General features: G+C 42.6%; 1 protein-coding gene across 2 annotated transcripts in view; it reads left to right on the top strand.

The window, feature by feature from the left end:
• The first annotated feature begins 3,234 nt into the window (after positions 1–3,234).
• Positions 3,235–20,221, top strand: part of GHITM (growth hormone inducible transmembrane protein) — a 52,058-nt gene continuing 35,071 nt past the window's right edge. Inside the window, exons 1-4 of one of the 2 annotated variants that reach the window (XM_068258864.1) lie at positions 3,235–3,332; positions 5,215–5,361; positions 11,554–11,656; positions 16,328–16,439. In XM_068258864.1, the coding sequence (XP_068114965.1) occupies positions 5,236–5,361; positions 11,554–11,656; positions 16,328–16,439 (341 nt within the window). In that variant the 5' untranslated portion in view covers positions 3,235–3,332; positions 5,215–5,235. Of the gene's footprint in view, positions 3,357–5,214; positions 5,362–11,553; positions 11,657–16,327; positions 16,440–20,221 lie in introns of both variants that reach the window. The other variant, XM_068258863.1, reaches the window with a different exon arrangement.

The raw sequence follows: 20,221 nt of genomic DNA, 5'->3' as shown, positions 1-20,221 counted from the left end.
GAGCAAACACTGACTAAATCATTTATACATAATTACCGTATTGTAAAAATGAAGCACTTTTTTATTACATTATTTTCACTGGAGTTCCTCTTTAAGTCAGAAAAAAAATGAGTTTAACTCACCTGGGGCTTCTACCAGCCCCCTGCAGCAGTAATGTTCCCTCGCAGCCACTCACTAATCCTCTCGTCCCCCGCTGCCAGCTAGTTTCGTTTTTGCCGACAGGCCCTTCAGGACTGGCCACGCGTAGCTTTTTCCGCATTCCCGACTGTACTTAACTGCGGGCTGCAACGCGTACAAAAATACACGTTGACACATATCTATGCGTTCATAATGCGGCAACGCGTATTTTTGTAAGCGTTGCGGCCCTAGTAGCGCTAATTACGGTCGGGAATGCGGAAAAAGCTACGCGTGGCCAGTCTTGACGGGCCTGTCGGCAAAAATGAAACTAGCTGGCAGTGGGGGACCAGAGGATTAGTGAGTGGCTGCGAGGGCACAGGACTGCTGCAGGGGGCTGGTAGAAGCCCCAGGTGTGTAAAACTAGAGTGACCAGACGTCCCGGTTTGCCCGGGACGCGTCCCGGATTCGGGGTCCGCTGTCCCAGGCAGCATGAGGTCCCGGGAAACGTCCCGCTTTCAGCAGCGGGACGTCCCGGCCTTGGGACTCTGGCCACTCTATACTCATGAACTGGCAACGGCGTCTATAGATGCCGTGCCAGTTCATTGCCCGCAGCCCCGCTCCAACCTGTCTTCCGGTGTTCCGACACCGGCAGGCGAGCAGGGCTACGGCAAGATGGCTACCGGAGCCCTGTACTGAAGACTATTTGTGTCTCCAGTACAGGGCTTCGGGCGCCATCTTGCCGTAGCCCTGTCAGCACGGGAGAGAAGATCAGCAGCAAGATGGTCCCAGGAGCAGTGCGCCAGAGGCCGGAGACTTCTGCCAGGTGAGTAAATGCTTTCTTTTCCAGGTGAAATGTTTGCCCGCATTGCGTTTCTTTTCTGGTGAAATGTTTGCCCGCATTGCGTTTTTTTTCCAGGTGAAATGTTTGCCCGCATTGCGTTTTTTTTTCCAGGTGAAATGTTTGCCCGCATTGCGTTTCTTTTCTGGTGAAGTGTTTGCCCGCTTTGCGTTTCTTTTCCAGGTGAAATGTTTGCCCGCATTGCGTTTATTTTCCAGGTGAAATGTCTGCCCGCATTGCGTTTTTTTTTTCCAGGTGAAATGTTTGCCCGCATTGCGTTTCTTTTCTGGTGAAATGTTTGCCCGCATTGCTTTCTTTTCCAGGTGAAATGTTTGCCCGCATTGCGTTTCTTTTCCAGGTGAAATGTTTGCCCGCATTGCGTTTTTTTTTCCAGGTGAAATGTTTGCCCGCATTGCGTTTCTTTTCCAGGTGAAATGTTTGCCCGCATTGGGTTTCTTTTCTGGTGAAATGTTTGCCTGCATTGCGTTTCTTTTCTGGTGAAATGTTTGCCCGCATTGCGTTTCTTTTCCAGGTGAAATGTTTGCCCGCATTGCGTTTCTTTTCTGGTGAAATGTTTGCCCGCATTGCGTTTCTTTTCCAGGTAGAATTTTTGCCCGCATTGCGTTTCTTTTCTGGTGAAATGTTTGCCCGCATTGCGTTTCTTTTCTGGTGAAATGTTTGCCCGCATTGCGTTTATTTTCTGATGAAATGTTTGCCCGCATTGCGTTTATTTTGTACTGACATGTTGGCCGCATTGCGTTTATTTTGTACTGACATGTTTGCCCGCATTGCGTTTATTTTCTGGTGAAATGTTTGCCCGCATTGCGTTTATTTTCTGGTGAAATGTATGCCCGCATTGCGTTAATTTTCTGGTGAAATGTTTGCCCGCATTGCGTTTCTTTTCTGGTGAAATGTTTGCCCGCATTGCGTTTATTTTCTGGTGAAATGTTTGCTTGCATTGCGTTAATTTTCTGGTGAAATGTTTGCCCACATTGCGTTTCTTTTCTGGTGAAATGTTTGCCCGCATTGCGTTTCTTTTCTGGTGAAATGTTTGCCCGCATTGCGTTTCTTTTCTGGTGAAATGTTTGCCCACATTGCGTTAATTTTCCGGTCAAATGTTTGCCCGCATTGCGTTTATTTTGTACTGACATGTTGGCCGCATTGCGTTTATTTTGTACTGACATGTTTGCCCGCATTGCGTTTATTTTTGTACTGACATGTTTGCCCGCATTGCGTTTATTTTGTACTGACATGTTGCCCGCATTGCATTTCTTTTATACTGACATGTTGCCCGCATTGCATTTATTTTGTGCTGACATGTTGCCCATTGCGTTATTTTTCTGCTGTCCGGGGTAACTGTCACTGCATTTATTATTTAATGGTCATAGATGGCTATGTTTGCTGCTTTGTGGTTACGGTATACTATTAGCATCACACAGTTTCTGCACACCCATTAAGCAAAGTCTCGTTTGTCTTATGCCTCGCTGTTACATCATTACGTTAGCTCCGCCCATACAATTTCATGGCCACGCCCATTTTCGCCGCAGCGCGGTACGCTAGCCCCCCCCGTCTTCGTTGCTGCGCGCTCCTCAGTCCTCCCCACTTTTGGCCCCCCCTACAAACACCCCCCACGCTCCCCGTCCCAGGTTGGACACACAAAAATCTGGTCACTCTAGTAAAACTCTTTTTTTTTTTCTGACTTAAGTGCATACCTCCCGACTTTTTGAGATGAGAAAGAGGGACACTTAGGCCACACCCCTGATCACGCCCTCGTCACACCCCAGGTCACACATACGATAAAGATTTCAGAAGAAAAATATGTTGTTTTATAATTCAAACCACACTGGTCCTTTCTATCCTGGTTCATTTTCCTTCTTATTAACATTTTAAAATTAGTAATATATCAATTTAAAGGATAGGAATAAAGTTTAGAGTCAATCAAACACATTTTTAGTAGATAAATATATATATTTACATAGAAAGAGGGACAAAGTCCTGAAAGAGAGACAAATGAGAAGGAAAGAGGGACAGGGCTCCCAAAGTGGGACTGTCCCTCCAAAAGAGGGACAGTTGGGAGCTATGTAAGTGTCTCTTTAAAAGTAGTTCGCTGCTTCCTGATTCCGAACCAATTACAAACACGACGACTGTAGCTTTCATAACACAAACCACAGCGTCATAACATCGAGCCGCACAGGGGATTGCCGTAAATTCCGAAATGGTTCTCGGGAGATGTAGTTTACCAGCAGGTATTGTGTGATTGCAGTGGAGACGAGAGGGAACTACACTCCCCGGCATGCCATGCGCATGTGAAGATTCTTCTTCTGGGAAGATTCGGGAAGGTTGCTGAAGGGTTACATCAGAGAGGCGCTGCTTAGTTGTAAGCTGCTTTCCTTGCATGGTTGTAAGTCGTCTTATGTACCCTGCTTTCCGTTGTGTTTACATGCATGTTGCTATTATGTTATTAGTGACATCTTTATCAGGCTTGTGAACTCCTCGTTTATGCAGTGTATGTTGCTGATTAGAAGTAGAAGTTCAGGGTGTGTGGAATATGTATATGCACCATGAAGTCAAGTGAACCTGTCATCCTGGGTATTGCTAGGTTCATAATTTTCAGTAATAATGGATTTTGAGTTTTCACCCAGCCATTTTTCTTTTAATTACATTTGTCCATGCACTAAGTTTGATTTCTCTGCCCCCAGACAGATTTGATCATTGTGGTTGAGCCTGCCAGAGATTAATGCCGCAACATCACTGTCCTATTGTAATTCCAATCTTTCTCCTTTAAAGTTATTAATCATTCTGAGCAAACAGATCTCCCTATAAAGGGTGTGGTCCAGGTCTCCCACCTTATCTAAAATGTGCTCTTCGGGGCCCATGGAGTGATGGAAGTGGAGCATGCTCTTCCTGTGTGTACTCTCTTCATCCATGCTGGGTTGCCTGAGCCCTGTAACACAATGGTACGTATGTTACATTACATTACATTACATGAGGACACAGGAGGAGCAGGCCAGCGGACATATGAGTGTGCTTCGCTGCAACACTACGCATGGGGCCAGGGAGCTTATTAGATGGGGGAGACCTGGGGGCCCTGTATTGTGGCTCCATAGATTTTTAATAGATTTGACAGTGAGATCTATTAAATACCTATTAGAGGTGTGTGAGAGTTATGGTGGGTACGCACCATGTCATTTTCACTTCACATCCTATTTCTGATTGATAAAATGATTGGGTTAAAAATATTCAGCGTACTGACTGCCAGTGACCAATCTCATGTCAAAATGCATGTATTTTTACTGCATTTTTTTGGTTTTAGGAGAGGTGCTTTCAGGAGCACTTGCAACCAGGAGAACTGTGGTGGTAAATAGATAAGGGTGTGAGGCTAATTATTTTTGGGTGATCAGAGAGGGAGAAATTGGGAAAAATTTAACAATGTATCTGAAGAGGCCATTCGTTATTGCTCCACATTAAAGGACAGCTGAAGTGAGCAGGATATATAGGCTGCCATGTTTATTTCCTTTTTAGAAATACCAGTTGCCTGGCAGCCATGCTGAACTTTTTGGGTGCAGTAGTGTTTGAATAACACAAGAAACAAGCATTTAGCTAATCTTGCTAGATCTGACAATATTGTCAAACGCCTGATCTGCTGCATGCTTGTTCGGGGTCTTTAGCTAAAACTATTAGAAACAAAGGATCAGCAGCACAACTAGGCAACTGGTATTGCTTAAAAAGATAAATATGGCAACCTCCGTAATCCTCTCATTTCAGTTGTCCTTTAATAGATCCCTATGATCAGATTTTGATCAGAGGGATCTATCTGTTCGTCAAATCTGGTGGCCATCTAAAGTGTATGGTGACCTTTACTTTGTGTTTTTATAATGCTCATTGCACATCTGTGAGATTTATATATGTACCATCTGGTTGGGAAAAGGGCTGAGAATGGAACTTTTATTACATGCAAATCTCCTTTAACCTAGGAGATGGAAGTTATGATAGCATATAAATCCATTATCGTCCAGTCAGTAGCTGAGAGCTATGTTAATTAACAATTTAGCAGCTAATAGTTTTTATTATCTATCATGGATTTTTTTTGTTTGGTTCAGACTTGCATGCTAGGGTAATGTTCTGCTCTAAACTTGTACTTTCTTGGAGGACTGGCAGCCCTGCTTATCCTCCAACTGTATGTATTGGTATATGTACTGTATTTATAGTGCTTAAATGTATTTACAGTGTTTTCATATTACTATTGTCCTGATTTATAGACCTATATATATTGAGACAAGATGTTTGCAGCAAGGTTGGCATGTATTAGGGGTCTTCCTACACTTGTCCGTCCGGCTTTGACTCAGACTTCTGCTCTTCGGAATGCCCCTCTGAAAACAAGCCAGTGGCTTGTGCAACCTAACCAGGTAATATTGAGCTCAACTCTTTTTTTCTTTCCATTATAGGACTTTTAGTTTTTTTTATGCAGTTCTGGAACTAACATTTAGTGTGTGTGTAACGCATCTGTTTGCACCAGTGTACTTTAAATCACTCAACAGCCTCACAGTCAAAAGCATATTTCTTGTGAAATCTGTATCTTTTGGCCCTGTTTATCTGACTACAAGCCTGGAGTAGTCATGTGACAGGAGGCTTTAGTGAAGTTTAGCTTTGTTCCTGGTTGGGAACAAAATTTAAAACATTTTATGGACAAGGTTATTTGTGCCCTCATGGTTGTCTGAAGTCTTGGCTATTTGAATGTTTATCTTTCAACACCAAGCTAACAAACAAACAAAACTCAGCAAAATGTTAGGTGCATCTAAATGACAACATAATCTAATTTTATTTTTTAGGCATATTTCCATTGTCCAGGGATTCCTCAGAAAACGCTACCCTTCATTTCATATCTGAATTAAAAGAAAACCCTTAGCTCTCATACTCTAGGAGTAGGGATCCAAGCAATGGCACCACACCTGCTTCAGAGAACCTTTAAAGTGAATGGGAACCCATATTTAAAGAAAAAAAAGTCAGATACTCACCAAAGGAGAGGAAGGCTCTGGGTCCCATAGAGCATCCCCTCTCCTGGTCCCCGCTGTTGCACTGGCTCCCCCGTAGCGGTATTAGACTGTTTCGGCCAAATGCCGCTGTTTCCCGGCCGAAGGGAGGCTTCGGAAATGCTTCGGGCTCCCGAAGACAGGCCGCTCTACACGACGCACTCGCGAGCTCCCTCTAACGCACTCGCGAGCTCCCTCTAACGCACTCGCGAGCGCCCTCTGACGCACTTGCACATACGCAGTGTGGAGCCGCCTGACTTCGGGAGGACTCTGCTCCCGAAGTCCCCTCAGCGGGGGATGTGAACGGGGGAGCCAGCACAGCACTGGGAGAGGACAGGGAAGGCTCATTAGGACCAAGCCTTCCCTCTCCTTAGGTGAGTATCTGACACTTTTTATTATTTAACCCATTCACGTTCCGTCGTTTTCACATGAGAAATGTTCACCTCCCATTCATTAGCCTATAACTTTATCACTACTTCTCACAATGCACTGATCTATATCTTGTTTTTTCTGCCACCAATTAGGCTTTCTTTGGGGGGTACATTTTGCTAAGAGCCACTTTACTGTAAATGCATTTTAACAGGAAGAATGAGAAAATTCATTATTTCTCAGTTTTCAGCCATTATAGTTTTAAAATAATACATGCCTCCATAATAAAAACTCACGTATTGTATTTGCCCATATGTCCCGGTTATTACACCGTTAAAATTCTGTCCCTATCACAATGTATGGCGACAATATTTTATTTGGAAATAAAGGTGCATTTTTTCCATTTTGCATCTATCACTATTTACAAGTTTAAAATAAAAAAAATATAGAAATATTTCATCTTTACATTGATATTTAAAAAGTTTAGACCCTTAGGTAAATATTTACCTTTTTTTTTTTTTTTTTAATTGTAATGTTTTTTTTTTTTTTTTTTTTTTTTTTTTTTTATAGTAAACATTTTTATTTGGGTAGTTTTGGGAGGGTGGGAGGTAAACAATAGATTTATAATGTAAATGTGTGTTAATTTTTTTTTTTTTCTTTCAGGTGTAGTATTACTTTTTGGCCACAAGATGGCGGCCATGAGTTTGTTTACATGACGTCACTCTAAGCGTAGCACACGCTTAGAGTGACGCATCGGTGAGGGAACAGCCAGAAAAAGCACAGCTTCCGAGAGAAGCTGTCGCTTTTTCAGCGGGGGAGAGGAATCAGTGATCGGGCACCATAGCCCGATACATTGATTCCGTGGCTACCGAATACGCGGCCGGGAGTGCGTGTGAACGCGCGCGATCGGCCGTGGGAGCGCGCGGTAGTGCGCATGGTTCCTGGATGTAGAAACTACGTCCAGGAACCAAAATAGGTTAAATATGGGTTCCCATTCAGAGCAGTGCTTTTCAGCGCTGCTAGATTTGGGCGCAGCCGGCGCTTCCGTAGACTACAATAGGAATCACTCCTATTGCAGCGCTCAGTGAGTAACGTCGGCTCTGTCCGAAGATGGAGCCGAGGCTGCTTAAAAACGCAAAAATTCGGCCTCCAGCAATCGCTGGAAGCCGAATTATTTCATTCCCACACTATCCATGGCGACCTGGAGGGGGAATAGTAATTAAAACAGCCCGGACTTGTGCAGAAGCAGGATCAGCCGTATAACAGCTGTATCCTGCGCCCAAGTCTACCGGCGCCGTTTTTTAAATGTACTCTTCCCATTAGCTTTAAGGCTCCTTTCTATTTTTACTTATTTGTAATATTCTGACATTTTAACCACTTAAGCTCTCAGTCGTTTTCACTTTATGCATCCGAGCAATGTTCACCTCCCATTCATTAGCCTATAACTTTATCACTACTTATCACAATGAACTGATCTATATCTTGTTTTTTCCGCCACCAATTAGGCTTTCTTTGGGGGGTACATTTTGCTAAGAGCTACCTTACTGTAAATGCATTTTAACAGTAAGAATAAGAAAAAAAATGAGAATTCATTATTTGTCAGATTTCTGCCATTTTAGTTTTAAAATAATACATGCCTCCATAAATAAAAACCCACGTATTGTAATTGCCAATTTGTCACTATTATTTCACCGTTTAAATTATGTCCCTATCACAATGTATCGCGACAATATTTTATTTGGAAATAAAAGAGCATTTTTTCCGTTTTGCGTTCATCACTATTTACAAGCTTATAAAAAAAATAGATAGAAATATTTCATCTTTACATAGATATTTAAAAAGTTTAGACCCTTAGGTAAATATTTATGTGTTTGTTTTTTTATAGTAATGTTTTTTTTGTTTTTTTTTATCAAATATTTTATGTGGGCATTTTTGGGGGGGTGGGATATAAAAGTGTTTTATTTGGGGAAATATTTGTATATTGTAATGTTTTTTTACTTTTACTTGTAGTTTTACTTTTTGGCCACAAGATGGCAATCTCTATTTTGTTTACATGACGTCACTCTAAGCGTAGAGGGACATAGCTTCAGAAAAAGCGAAGCTTCCGAGAGAAGCTCGCTTTTTCAGCGGGGGAGAGGAATCAGTGATCGGGCTTCATAGCCCGATACATTGATTCCGTGGCTACCGAATCCACAGCCGGGAGTGCGCGTGCACGCGCGCGATCGGCCGCGGGAGCGTGCCTGTCCTCCTTGACGTTTTTATACGTCGAGGCCAAACTGGTTAATGTGCTGTATATGAACAAAACTTCATACCAGCATATGAGCTGCAGATTGGCCTGCCTTTATTTGAAGCATATGCAAAGAAGCCTCAAGGAGGAAAGACATACAAAAGTTTGCTTTCCTAAAACAGAAAGAATTTGCGATAATTCAGGTTGGAGTGAGCTCGAGATGTCTCCCAGGCACCACTGCTGAATATATGCAAATTAACCATTGTACCCTTAGAAGCTAAACACACCTCCAGAACCGCTGGAATGCAATGATGTGTCAGCTTGTTAATATGTACAGAGCCATAATAATCCAACATGCATACAGACTGTTTCGGATTGTTTGATCCTCATCAGTGCATGGCATGGATTAATTTGGCTCTATGGAGTAGGGCTTGTAAATCCGAGAGGCACCGAGGAGGAAAGACATAGGGGCTTGGTGGAGTAGGGAATTCAGATGAAGTGGAGAAATATACTCCATGCCTCTGCATTGATCTCTTACAGGAATAATAATACTCTGTGTACAATATCTTTGCACAGACAAATTTTGCAGGTAGAGATCATAGGGCTGTACCTAGCCAACTGGCTCCCACAATGAAATACATTCCTCTTTTCTGTTTTATGTAAGCCGTGTGGCTAGCGTTATGTAATAAGAAGGGCACTCCCTTTATTGAGGACATAATCTAGCTGTTTTTTTTAAGACTTCAGGTATGCTATAAAGAGAACCTGTAACAAAACAATTACGATTTTAGGGAAAAAATTGAATTAAATTTTTTTTTTTTCTGTCAAATTGTGATTTCGATTTTTTTTTTTTTTTTTTTTTTTTTTTTTCCCACGATTATCTTCAAATCAAGCTTTTAGCATTAAATTCACAATGTACAGTAACATTTACAAACATGCATTGACAGAAAATGACATACTTTCAAATTGAAAGTATGATGTCATTTTCTTTTATGTTTATACATTTTACTGCAGTGTGAATTTATCAAAACAAACAGCAGGTCTTAATAAATGCAAAGCTGAGTACCACAGCAGATCCTGGGCAGTGGCCACTCACTGGGCAGTGACGGTGAGCCAAGTTGTTCGTTCGACAGGATAGTGGAGAGATAACAGATCCTGGGCAGTGAGCAAAATGTACAGTGGGAGACAGGAGTGCAGAACAGGAGTGCCTGATGTGCGGATCCTTCTCCTCCACAAGAGCCGTGCTGGCTGCATTACACTACTCACTACCGCTCTGACTGCTTTCTGCCAGAAGGAGTCAGAGCAATTTTACACATGGAGCGCTTAAAATAGTACGCATAAAAAGCATGCATGCTTAAAATTGTACACATGAAAAAAATCGTCACTTTGATGATTAGGAAATCGTCTTGCCTCAAATTGCGATATCTTTTTTTAAAACCATATATTGTGCAGCCCTACCTACCGCGATATTGTGTAGGTCCAGTAATGCCTCTTCATTCTGGCTAAAGCGGAAATAACCGAGGCCCAATTGATTTACTCTACTGCGCAGGCGCAAAGGATTTGCGTCTGTGCAGTAGAGTGGATACAATCGAGCTCGGCTATTTCTGCCTTAGCCCGAACAAAGAGCCGCTACTGCACCTGTGAAATATTGAGGTAGGTTCAGATCAAAAAAAATTCCTTTCTGCGCTTTTAAAGAGAAACTCCAACCTAGAATTGAACTTTATCCCAATCAGTAGCTGATACCCCCCTTTTACATGAGAAATATAATGCTTTTCACAAACAGACCATCAGGGGGCGCCAGAGCTGGGACAAGGTCCTTCAGCACCCAAGGCTGAGACACCAAAGTGCGCCCCTCCATCCCTCCACCCCAGCCGTCACACACTGATTGCTACTAAACTAAGAGGCGCCCCAGGGTCCCCAACCTCCCCAATACCTTAATCTCTAGTTATCTGACTTGCAGTCACTGCCATGTATCCTCTTTTACTATTTCTTTCTGCTTCAAACACAATTGGGAGTGACAACTGAATGAATTGTGCGCCCCCTCCTACACTGCGCCCTGAGGCTGGAGCCTCTCCAGCCTCTGCCTCGGCCCGGCCCTGGGGGGCGCTGTATGACTGATTTTGTGCTGAAACCCCTCCCACAAGAAGCTCTGGGACCGCGATACTCTGGGCAAACTGCCACAATGTAACAAGGCTCACAGACAGGAACTAGCTGTTTACAGCTGTCTCTAACAGCCAAAACGGCTAGGAGCAGCTACATAACCTGCCCACAGTAAAAATGTCACCATTTAATGTCAGAATGTAAATCGGGAAGAGGAAAGATTTTACAATGAGCAAACACTGACTAAATCATTTATACATAATTAAAGTGGTCTAACACCCAGCATTTCAACTTTGCTTTAAAAGATTGCTTACAGCTTATAAACTATTATGCCAGATTTTTTTTTTTAGCCGAAATTCACTGAATGGATTAAACATGACATTTTAGTGCTGCATTTAGCTAGAAATACCGTACTCCTCCGTGCTTGCTTGTTTAGTTACAAATGTATCTATCTACAATGTAACAAACAAACACTGCTCTGAGAGAACAAAGAGGGCTTCCCCGGCAGGCTTTTCAAAGGTCTATTTGTATTCCAAATAAAGATACATTTGTAACTAAAAGATAAGAACGGATGCGGATTCCTAGTTAAATCCAACACTAAAATATCATGTTTAACCCATTCAGTGAATTTCTGCTTAAAAAAAAATCTGGCATAATAGTTTGTAAGCTGTAAGCAATCTTTTAAAGCAAAGTTGTAATGCTGGGTGTTAAACCGCTTTAAGGTAAAAAATGAAGCACTTTTTTTACTACATTATTTTCACTGGAGTTCCTCTTTAAGAGGTGGAGATTTACATCTTTTTATAGACCGGGCATATAACTTACAGGAAAGTCAACATTTTTACTATTGGCTCCTTACATGGTTTCTGTTCACGTAGGGTTATGCAACTAAAGCAAGATTTGGAATACGCCGTGCTAAAACTGCACGTGAAGAACTTAAAGAAGCTGCCTTTGAGCCGTCACTGCAGACAGCAGGTCGTGGTAAGTAATACACAAAGTAATACTGTAGTGACAAGATGATTTCCGTACGGTAGCGTTGCAACGCGGAAGCATATTTTGTCAATACACTTCCACGCCATTTGTCTTTTCTGCCACAGGAAGTATGCACTAGAGAGCCTCACATCCTGATTAATACCTGAATGGGAATTAGCACGTATTACTGCAGAAATCCCCAAAAGCTGTTTTTGGTGGTGCTATGTGACCCTCGCAACACTAATGCTAGTTGGAAGTGTGAAACTGGCCTGATCTTTAGGCAGAATACTATGAATAAAAGTTTTCAGACTGAGGCACTATCACACATGCAGTAGGAAGCTTGACAGCATCTACGCTTTGGTTTGTTTGCATTTTAAAGTTTTGGGCTCTGTGACAAGCATTTTACCTCTGTCTTCTGAGCTCTGTTTAGCAGATTGTTCAGAAAGAGCCACTGCTATGCAATTGTACGACCCTACCTGAAATTATTTTTTCAAATGGCAACCAAATACAAATTTCTTTACATTAAAAATGTAATGACAATAGCATAGCACTTGGGACCACACTAACGGTTTTATGTATGTATTGGCTATGGGTGAATGTTTCATCAAATCCATAAACGTCGCAACAAGTTGATTTCCCCCCCCCCCGCCAGCAAATCACTGAGCCTGCCAGGGGGACAGCCGTGTCACACGACTGTCCCCAGTACAGCGCTGCTATAGATCGCAGCGCTGTACAGCAATAAAAGACGTCTAACATTATCCAAGCGGCGATCGTCGCTGGGAGACTGAAGGTGAAGCGGAGCTCCATCATCCAAGCAGAGATGCGCGCTCCTGCAAAACGATTCCCCTGGACTTTACGCCGATCTGGTCCTGGGGATCCACCACGTTCATGCCCATCCGGTTAATATGGTCGTTATATGAACATACTGGCCAAAAGTTTTGAGACTGTCAAAAATATTGGAAATTAGAAAAGTTCGTGATTTAAGTTTTTATAATAGCAATTTGCATATACTACAGAATGTTATGAAGTGTTCAGATGAATTGCATAGTCCTTCTTTGCCATGAAAATTTAACTGAATCCCAAAAAACCCTTTCCACTGCATTTCATTGCTGTCATTAAAGGACCTGCTGAGATAATTTCAGTAATCGTCTTAACTTAGGTGAGAATGTTGACTAGCATAAGGCTGGAGATCAGTAAGTCAGCCTAATAGATTTAGAATGGCACACTTGACATGTTAAAAGGAGAGTAATGCTTTAAATCATTGATCTTCCATTGTTAACCATGGTGACCAGCAAAGAAATGCATGCAGCCATCATTGCGTTGCATAAAAATGGCTTCACAGGCAAGGATATTGTGGCTACTAAGATTGCACCTAAATCAACAATTTTTATAGGATCATTAAGAACTTCAAGGAAAGAGGTGCAATTCTTGTTAAGAAGGCTTCAGGGCGTCCAAGAAAGTCCAGCAAGCGCCAGGATCGTCTGGTAAAGAGGATTCAGCTGCGGGATTGGAGTGCAACCAGTGCAGAGGTTGTTCAGGAATGGCAGCAGGCAGGTGTGCGCGCATCTGCACGTACAGTGAGGCGAAGACTTTTGGAAAATGGCCTGGTGTCAAGAAGGGCAGCAAAGAAGCCACTTCTCTCTCAAAAAACATCCGGGACACATTGATCTTCTGCAGAAAGTATGGTGAATGGACTGCTGAGGACTGGGGAAAAGTCCTATTCTCAGATGAAGCCCCTTTCCGATTGTTTGGGGCATCTAGAAAAGTTTGTCAGGAGAAGAAAAGGTTAGCGCTACCATCAATCCTGTGGCTTGCCAACAGTAAAGCCTCCTGAGACCATTCATGTGTGGGGTTTCTTCTCATCCAAGGGAGTGGGCTCACTCACAATTTTGCCAAAAAACACAGCCATGAATAAAGAATGGCACCAAAACACCCTCCAACAGTAACTTCTTCCCAACAGTTTGGTGAAGAACAATGCGTTTTCCAGCACGATGGAGCACCGTGTCATAAGGCAAAAGTGATAACTAACTGGTTCGAGGACCAAAACGTTGAAATTTTAGGTCCATGGCCTGGAAACTCACAAGATCTTAATCCCATTGAGAACTTGTGGTCATTCCTCAAGAGGCGGGTGGACAAACCACTAATTCTGAGAAACTCAAAGGATTATGAAAGAATAGGTTGCCATCAGTCAGATTTGGCCCAGAAGTTTGAGAGCATGCCCAGTCAAATTGCAGAGGTCCTGAAAAAGAAGGGCCAACACTGCAAATACTGACTCTTTGCATAAATGTCATGTAATTGTCAATAAAAGCCTTTTAAACGTATGAAGTGCTTATAATTCTGTTGCAGTTGATCACCTAAACTGAAACAAAGATTTAAAAGCAGTTTAGCAGCAAACTTTGTGAAAACTCATATTTTTGACAGTCTCAAAACTTTTGGCCAAGACTGTACATGATCTAGCATAACATCAGTGTTGCCCACTGTCTGATAATTTACAGACTCTCTGTATGCAGAGACTGGTGACAGTCTCACCCCTCAGCCAGCCAGCCACTGCAGCCCAGTCTCAGTCCCTCCCCTTAGCCAATAAAGTCCTTAGACACACACACACTCACACACACACTCACACACCTTCTGCAAGGGAGAGAGAATAGAAGACATTAAAGGAGAACTGTAGTGAGAGGTATATGGAGGCTGCCATATTTATTTCCTTTTAAGCAATACCAGTTGCCTGGCTATTCAGCTACTCCTCTGCCTCCAATACTTTCAGCCATAGGCCCTGAACAAGCATGCAGCAGATCAGGTGTTTCTGACAAATTTAGACAGATATGACAAGATTAGCTGCATGCTTGTTTCTGGTGTGATTCAGACACTTCTTTAGGCAAATAGACCATCAGGGCTGCCAGGCAACTGGTATTGCTTAAAAGGAAATAAATATGGCAGCCTCCGTATACCTCTCACTACAGTTCTCCTTTAAGTGAGTGACTGGCTGTCAGCTAGCAGGACTGGAACTGTGGTTGTCACTGGCTGCATGACACTGTACATGCTCCCTTCTTCCTCTGGGGTACAATGGACTCGGCCTGGCGGATTATGTGTATTTTGGGTGAAAACATGGCAAATTATGTTAATTTTTGAGGAAAATTGTTGCCTGATTATGAGTATTTTGGGTAAAATGCTGTCAGATTGTGTATTTTTGGGGTAAACACTACGGCGGTGATCAAACTTGCCTATTTGCAGCACTGCAAAGGTTATGTATATTTGTCCCCACTCAAGTTTGGTTGCGTAGCCATGCCCATTTTTGGTGCTGTGCAGGGGTGTGTCACAAGAAAATAATCTTTGTCAGCAAATTTGTATATTTTTCATTTATTTTTTTCTTTCTGTTGTATAATTACCTAATAATTGAGTTTTGACACTTTAGTAGTGTCTAAATGCCTGGTACACTCCATGCAATTTCCCTTGAATTTTCAGGTCGAATAGATATTGTGCCAGGATTGACTTGATTTTCCAGTCACGGAACTTATCAATTTTGGCTCATATATAGACTTGTGAATTAAGCATTTCTTTTTCAGGATTGCATTTTTTTTTTTATTTTATTTATTTTTTTGTGTGTGCATTCTAGTGAGAATAATTTTACATGAGAATGTGTCTGAAGAACTTCAAATTTGCATGTGAATTTGTTTCTTTTTTCCTCTACACAAAACAGTGATTTCTCCCCCAGTTCCCCCTCTATGCACACACAAAATATAATTTGTGATTTTAAAAGTGCAGAGAAATCTAAGAATGCATGACAAGAATAAGAAAAACATGTCAATTGAGATGCCACTGAAATGCATTGGTATTAGTACAATGCACGCCAGTTCTGGTAAGTGTGAACCAGGGCTGTGGAGTTGGAGTCGGAGCAATTTTGGGTACCCGGAGTTGGAGGTTTCATAATTAGAGGAGCCTGAGTTGGAGTCGAAAGATTTTTGTACCGACTCCACAGCCCTGTGCCTTATTACTCCTAAGCTTGTTGTGCGTTTTGATAGTGCAGTGTGCTTAAAGGATACCCAAACTGAAATGTGACATAATGAGATAGACATGTGTATGTACAGTGCCTAGCACACAAATAACTATGCTGTGTTCGTTTTTTCCTTCTCTGTCTGAAAGAGTTAAATATAAGATATGCAAGTGGCTGACTCAGTCCTGACTCAGACAGGAAGTGACTACAGTGTGACCCTCACTGATAAGAAATTCCAACTATAAAGCACTTTCCTAGCAGAAAATGGCTTCTGAAAGCAAAAAAGAGGTAAAAAAAAAATGGGCATTTCTTATCAGTGAGGGACACACTGTAGTCACTTCCTGTCTGAGTCAGGACTGAGTCAGCCACTTACATACCTGGATATTTAACTCTTTCAGGCAGAGAGAGAAAAAAAGGAACACAGCATAGTTATTTGTGTGCTAGGCACTGTACATACACATGTCTATCTCATTGTCACATTTCAGTTCGGGTATCCTTTAAAATCTGCTTGCTAGCTTTTTCGCTCCATATAATAAAATTAAACTGTACTCTCCTTATCACAAATCAATAGGTGGTGTGCAGTATTTGAATTAATACATCATATATTATTTTTTTTTTCCTAGATCATACCATGACTTCAGGTGATGCAAATACCTAAATTTCAGCTTACAAATTTTCTTTTGTTTCAGTTGATGCAATGGGGAGATTATTCGTTGCGGGAGGAGCTGTTGTTGGTCTTGGTGCTCTTTGTTACTATGGTCTAGGGATGTCCAATGAAGTTGGTGCAGTTGAGAAAGCTGTGTAAGTTCTGATATTACATTTTTACCCCATAGTGGCTTGATGGTGATTCTTAAAGCGGTATCGTCACCATAAAAATCAAACTTCAGCAACTGGTCTGAGTGTATTAAGTGATAAAGATGCTAAGCCTGCATTCAAAACTTTTTCTGCTGTTATGATTTGGAGTTATCACATACTGAAGGAACACTGGCCCTTTAGTAGTCGTGCCAAAGAATTACATGATGGGGGTTCTTTTTCCTCCTCTTCCCTTTATTTCCCTGTCTGCTGCTTATCTGAAACCTAATCCCCTACTCACTTGTGTTTACAAGCAAGGCTGAGGCGACTCAGCGATTGGAGGAGACAAGAAAAAAAAGTAAAGGGCAGAAATGACATCACGAGTTAGCCTTAACTGTGGGCAAAAGACATGGCCCCCACCAGGAACAGAATTCTCGTAATTTACAATATAACATTCGCTGAAATCAAAACGTGGACAGTTAATACATGTGTTATGTAAGTAGATCAAGTATTTATCTACTTATGGCCTCTTGCACACTGCAAGCGATTCCGATTCAGATTCCGCTTTTTAATCAGTTTTTACATCCGATTCAGATTCCAATTTGCAGTGTGCAGGGAGCAAACTGCAAATCAGAATCTGAATCGGATGTAAAAACTGATTAAAAAGCGGAATCTGAATCGCGTGCAGTGTGCAAGAGGCCTATATATGTGTTTTGTTTTTTTTTTTTTTTTTTTTTTCTTTCCCTGGCATAGTATGGCTGATCCTACTGCTTTAATGGGAAGGTGTGAACAGGGGAAAAAAAAGAACCACATCTACTTACCTGGGCCTTTCTTTAGCTCCTGGCAGCCGATCTGTCCCTCGCCGATGTTCCGGTGCACCGGGATCCCCTCCATTGCAGATGCCAACCTCGCCAGGTTAGCATGTTTTGCGGCCGCTCACGATCGCGATCACATGGCTCTGAACATTTTGCGCATGCGCAGAATGCTCCAGACCACGTAAGTGCGATCACAAGCCGCACGCTCGCTCAGGCACAGATGATACCGAGCTGGTTGAGGTTGGCATCTGCAACGGAGGAGATACTGGGACTCTGGAGCTGCAGTGAGGGACAGATTGGCTGCCAGGAGCTGGAGGAAGGCCCAGGTAAGTAGATCATTTATTAATTAATATATTTAAGCACTCTGAGATTCGGAGACTGTTAAATTCAGCTGAGACCAAAAAATGCATCTTTTTTTAAAGATAAGACTGGAGGATTTCTAAAATCATTTTTAGGAGTAGGAGGATAGATACAATTGTTTATCTCCTCACTTTGTTTTCATTTAAAGGGACCCCGAGCAGACTGCATGGGTATGCATTTTAGCATACCCACGAATACATGGTAATAACCCCTCACTTGCCGGCGGTGAAGTCAAATTTTTCTGTTCCCCGGTCCCACTGGTGTAAATTGCATTAGGGCCGGCGACTCACAGCAAAGTGGCGCTGTGACCCTGGAAGTTGGGTCATACGGTCTGCACATGCTTTGGCTTAACTCCTCCTCCTCTCAGCCTATCAGTGCACGAGCAGCATGTCATCATGCTCAGTGCATGAGTAGCTTCTGGGGTCATAGCTCGACTTTACTGAGAGTCAATGGCCTCAATGCAATTCACACCGGCCTGGGCACAGAAAGCTTTACTTCACGGCCGGTAAGTGAGGGGTTATTACTGTGTATTCGTGAGTATGCTTAAATGCATACCCCCACAGTCTGCTCAGGGTCCCTTTTTTGAAGTTTCACTTTGAGGATTTCTTTTTTTTTTTTTTTTTTATTTGTAGTGGAATTAAAAGGGACTAAAGCAGTCTGAATTTTTTTACCTCTCATATCCTGCCTTAGTTGAGTATTTTTTTTTAAATTAAAATGAAAATTAGTAGACCCAAGAATAGGTAAAAGGACTAAAAAAAAATTCATTGGGATTTTCTCTCCTCATCCTCCAGGACGGCTCAATTACATGAGATGGCCAGCTCCTCCCCCCAAAGGAAACACACCCAGTACAGGTTTTGCATAAAACGCCTCTGAACACAGCACCCATCGGTATTACTGTGTTTCCCACCCAGGAAACATCCGGTGAAGGTTTGCAATACCTGTTGTGTCTGGGCTGGTCTCGGCTCAGTGTATTCCTCTCCCCTCCACTCTTGGATGCCTGCGTGCTGGAGCTTGTTTCGGGCGGGGGAGAGAGGGTGAGTGCATCCTATTTTCCGTGTCCGCCCACAGCTTCTCCGGTGGGTGAAGGCTGCTGGCTGGGAGTATGTGCGATCAGCAGTGGCTGGTCCAGGAGGGGGCGGTGGCAGAGGTTTGACGCGCTAAGCGTGTGGGCCGGATTAACCGGAAGTGCAAGTATTACTTCCGGTTCAGATGTCACGCGGCCGGATGTAAGCGTGACGACGGCGGCATTCTAACACCATTAGAGTCCTGCCACTTGGATGGAGCAGGCTGGTGGTTCCTCTGGAAATGGCCGCAAAACTACAGACACAACGGAGCAAATATGTGCTGGTGGTCTGCAAGTTGTTGGTTAGAGGCATTGCTGTGGAAAGTGATTTAAGTAACTCTTTCACTTTCTAACATGGAGCCTCAGCTATTGTTTGTAGTGCATTACTACTTGGTTGGTGACTAATAGCACTATTCTTCTGTTTGTGTTCTCTTGTAGACACCGACTGTTAAACACAGAGACAAGTCTAAGAGATGTGCTAAATGTGAAGCTAAGCATTCAGCCTCCATATACTAAAACTGTATGTCAGAAGTGTTGTGGAAAAGCTAAGCCAGACCCTTCAGAGGTTATGTTAAACTTTGTGGAGCAGTATGGCTTAACACTTGGGAAGGAGATGTTAGCTCAAAACAGAAACTATGCGCCACAATTTGAGGGTGACCTTCTGTTTGGCAAGGATCTAGAAAGTATTCTAAAAAAATCTTCAGGCAAAAGGAAAATTTCCAGACAAAAGAAAAACCCTACTCGGAAGTCTTTTCGAAGTAAAAAAAACCCTTTTTTTCAAAAAGACCAGCGAGCACAACCCCAGAAAAGGAAGTGGGTCTACCCTTCAGCTAAAGGGAAAACCCCCTTCATTTTCAATAAAGGGGCCCCAAAAGAAAACAAATGACCGGGGTACAGGTGGGGAGAAGACTCCTTCAGCTTGCAGTGCAATGGAGTCAAATTACTCAGAATCAATACATTGTGGATCTGGTTTCCAACGGATACAAGATCAAATTTGGGGGACTCGATTTGTCATTTTCAATACCAAGCTCTCCCTTTCGGTATTTCTACTGCCGCTCGGATCTTCACCAAGATCAGGATGCAAGGACTGGGGAAGAGTTTGTGTGCATGGATAGGGAACTGGCTAATGGACAGAAAACAAAGAGTTGTGGTCAATGGATCGTACTCAAAATGGGAGACTGTTAGCAGTGGGGTCCCACAGGGGTCTGTACTGGGTCCAGTGCTCTTCAATTTATTTATTAATGACCTAGTAGATGCAGTAGTGAGCAATGTTGCTATTTTTGCAGATGATACAAAATTTGTGCCGAATCATCAACTCTCAGGAAGATAGTGTCATATTGCAACAGGATCTGGATAGGATGGCTATATGGGCACATACATGGCAGATGAAATTCAATGTTGACAAATGTAAAGTCATGCATTTTGGACGTACTAATGGTCTAGCACCATACAAAATAAATGGGATACAGTTGGGGACATCAAACTTGGAGAAGGACTTAGGAGTACTCATCGACAACAAGCTAAATAATCGTACTCAATGCCAAGCCCCTGCA

This window comes from Hyperolius riggenbachi, chromosome 10 (assembly GCF_040937935.1).
Source record: "Hyperolius riggenbachi isolate aHypRig1 chromosome 10, aHypRig1.pri, whole genome shotgun sequence".
Taxonomy (NCBI): domain Eukaryota; kingdom Metazoa; phylum Chordata; class Amphibia; order Anura; family Hyperoliidae; genus Hyperolius; species Hyperolius riggenbachi.
This window is presented reverse-complemented; position numbering and strand designations above follow the sequence as displayed.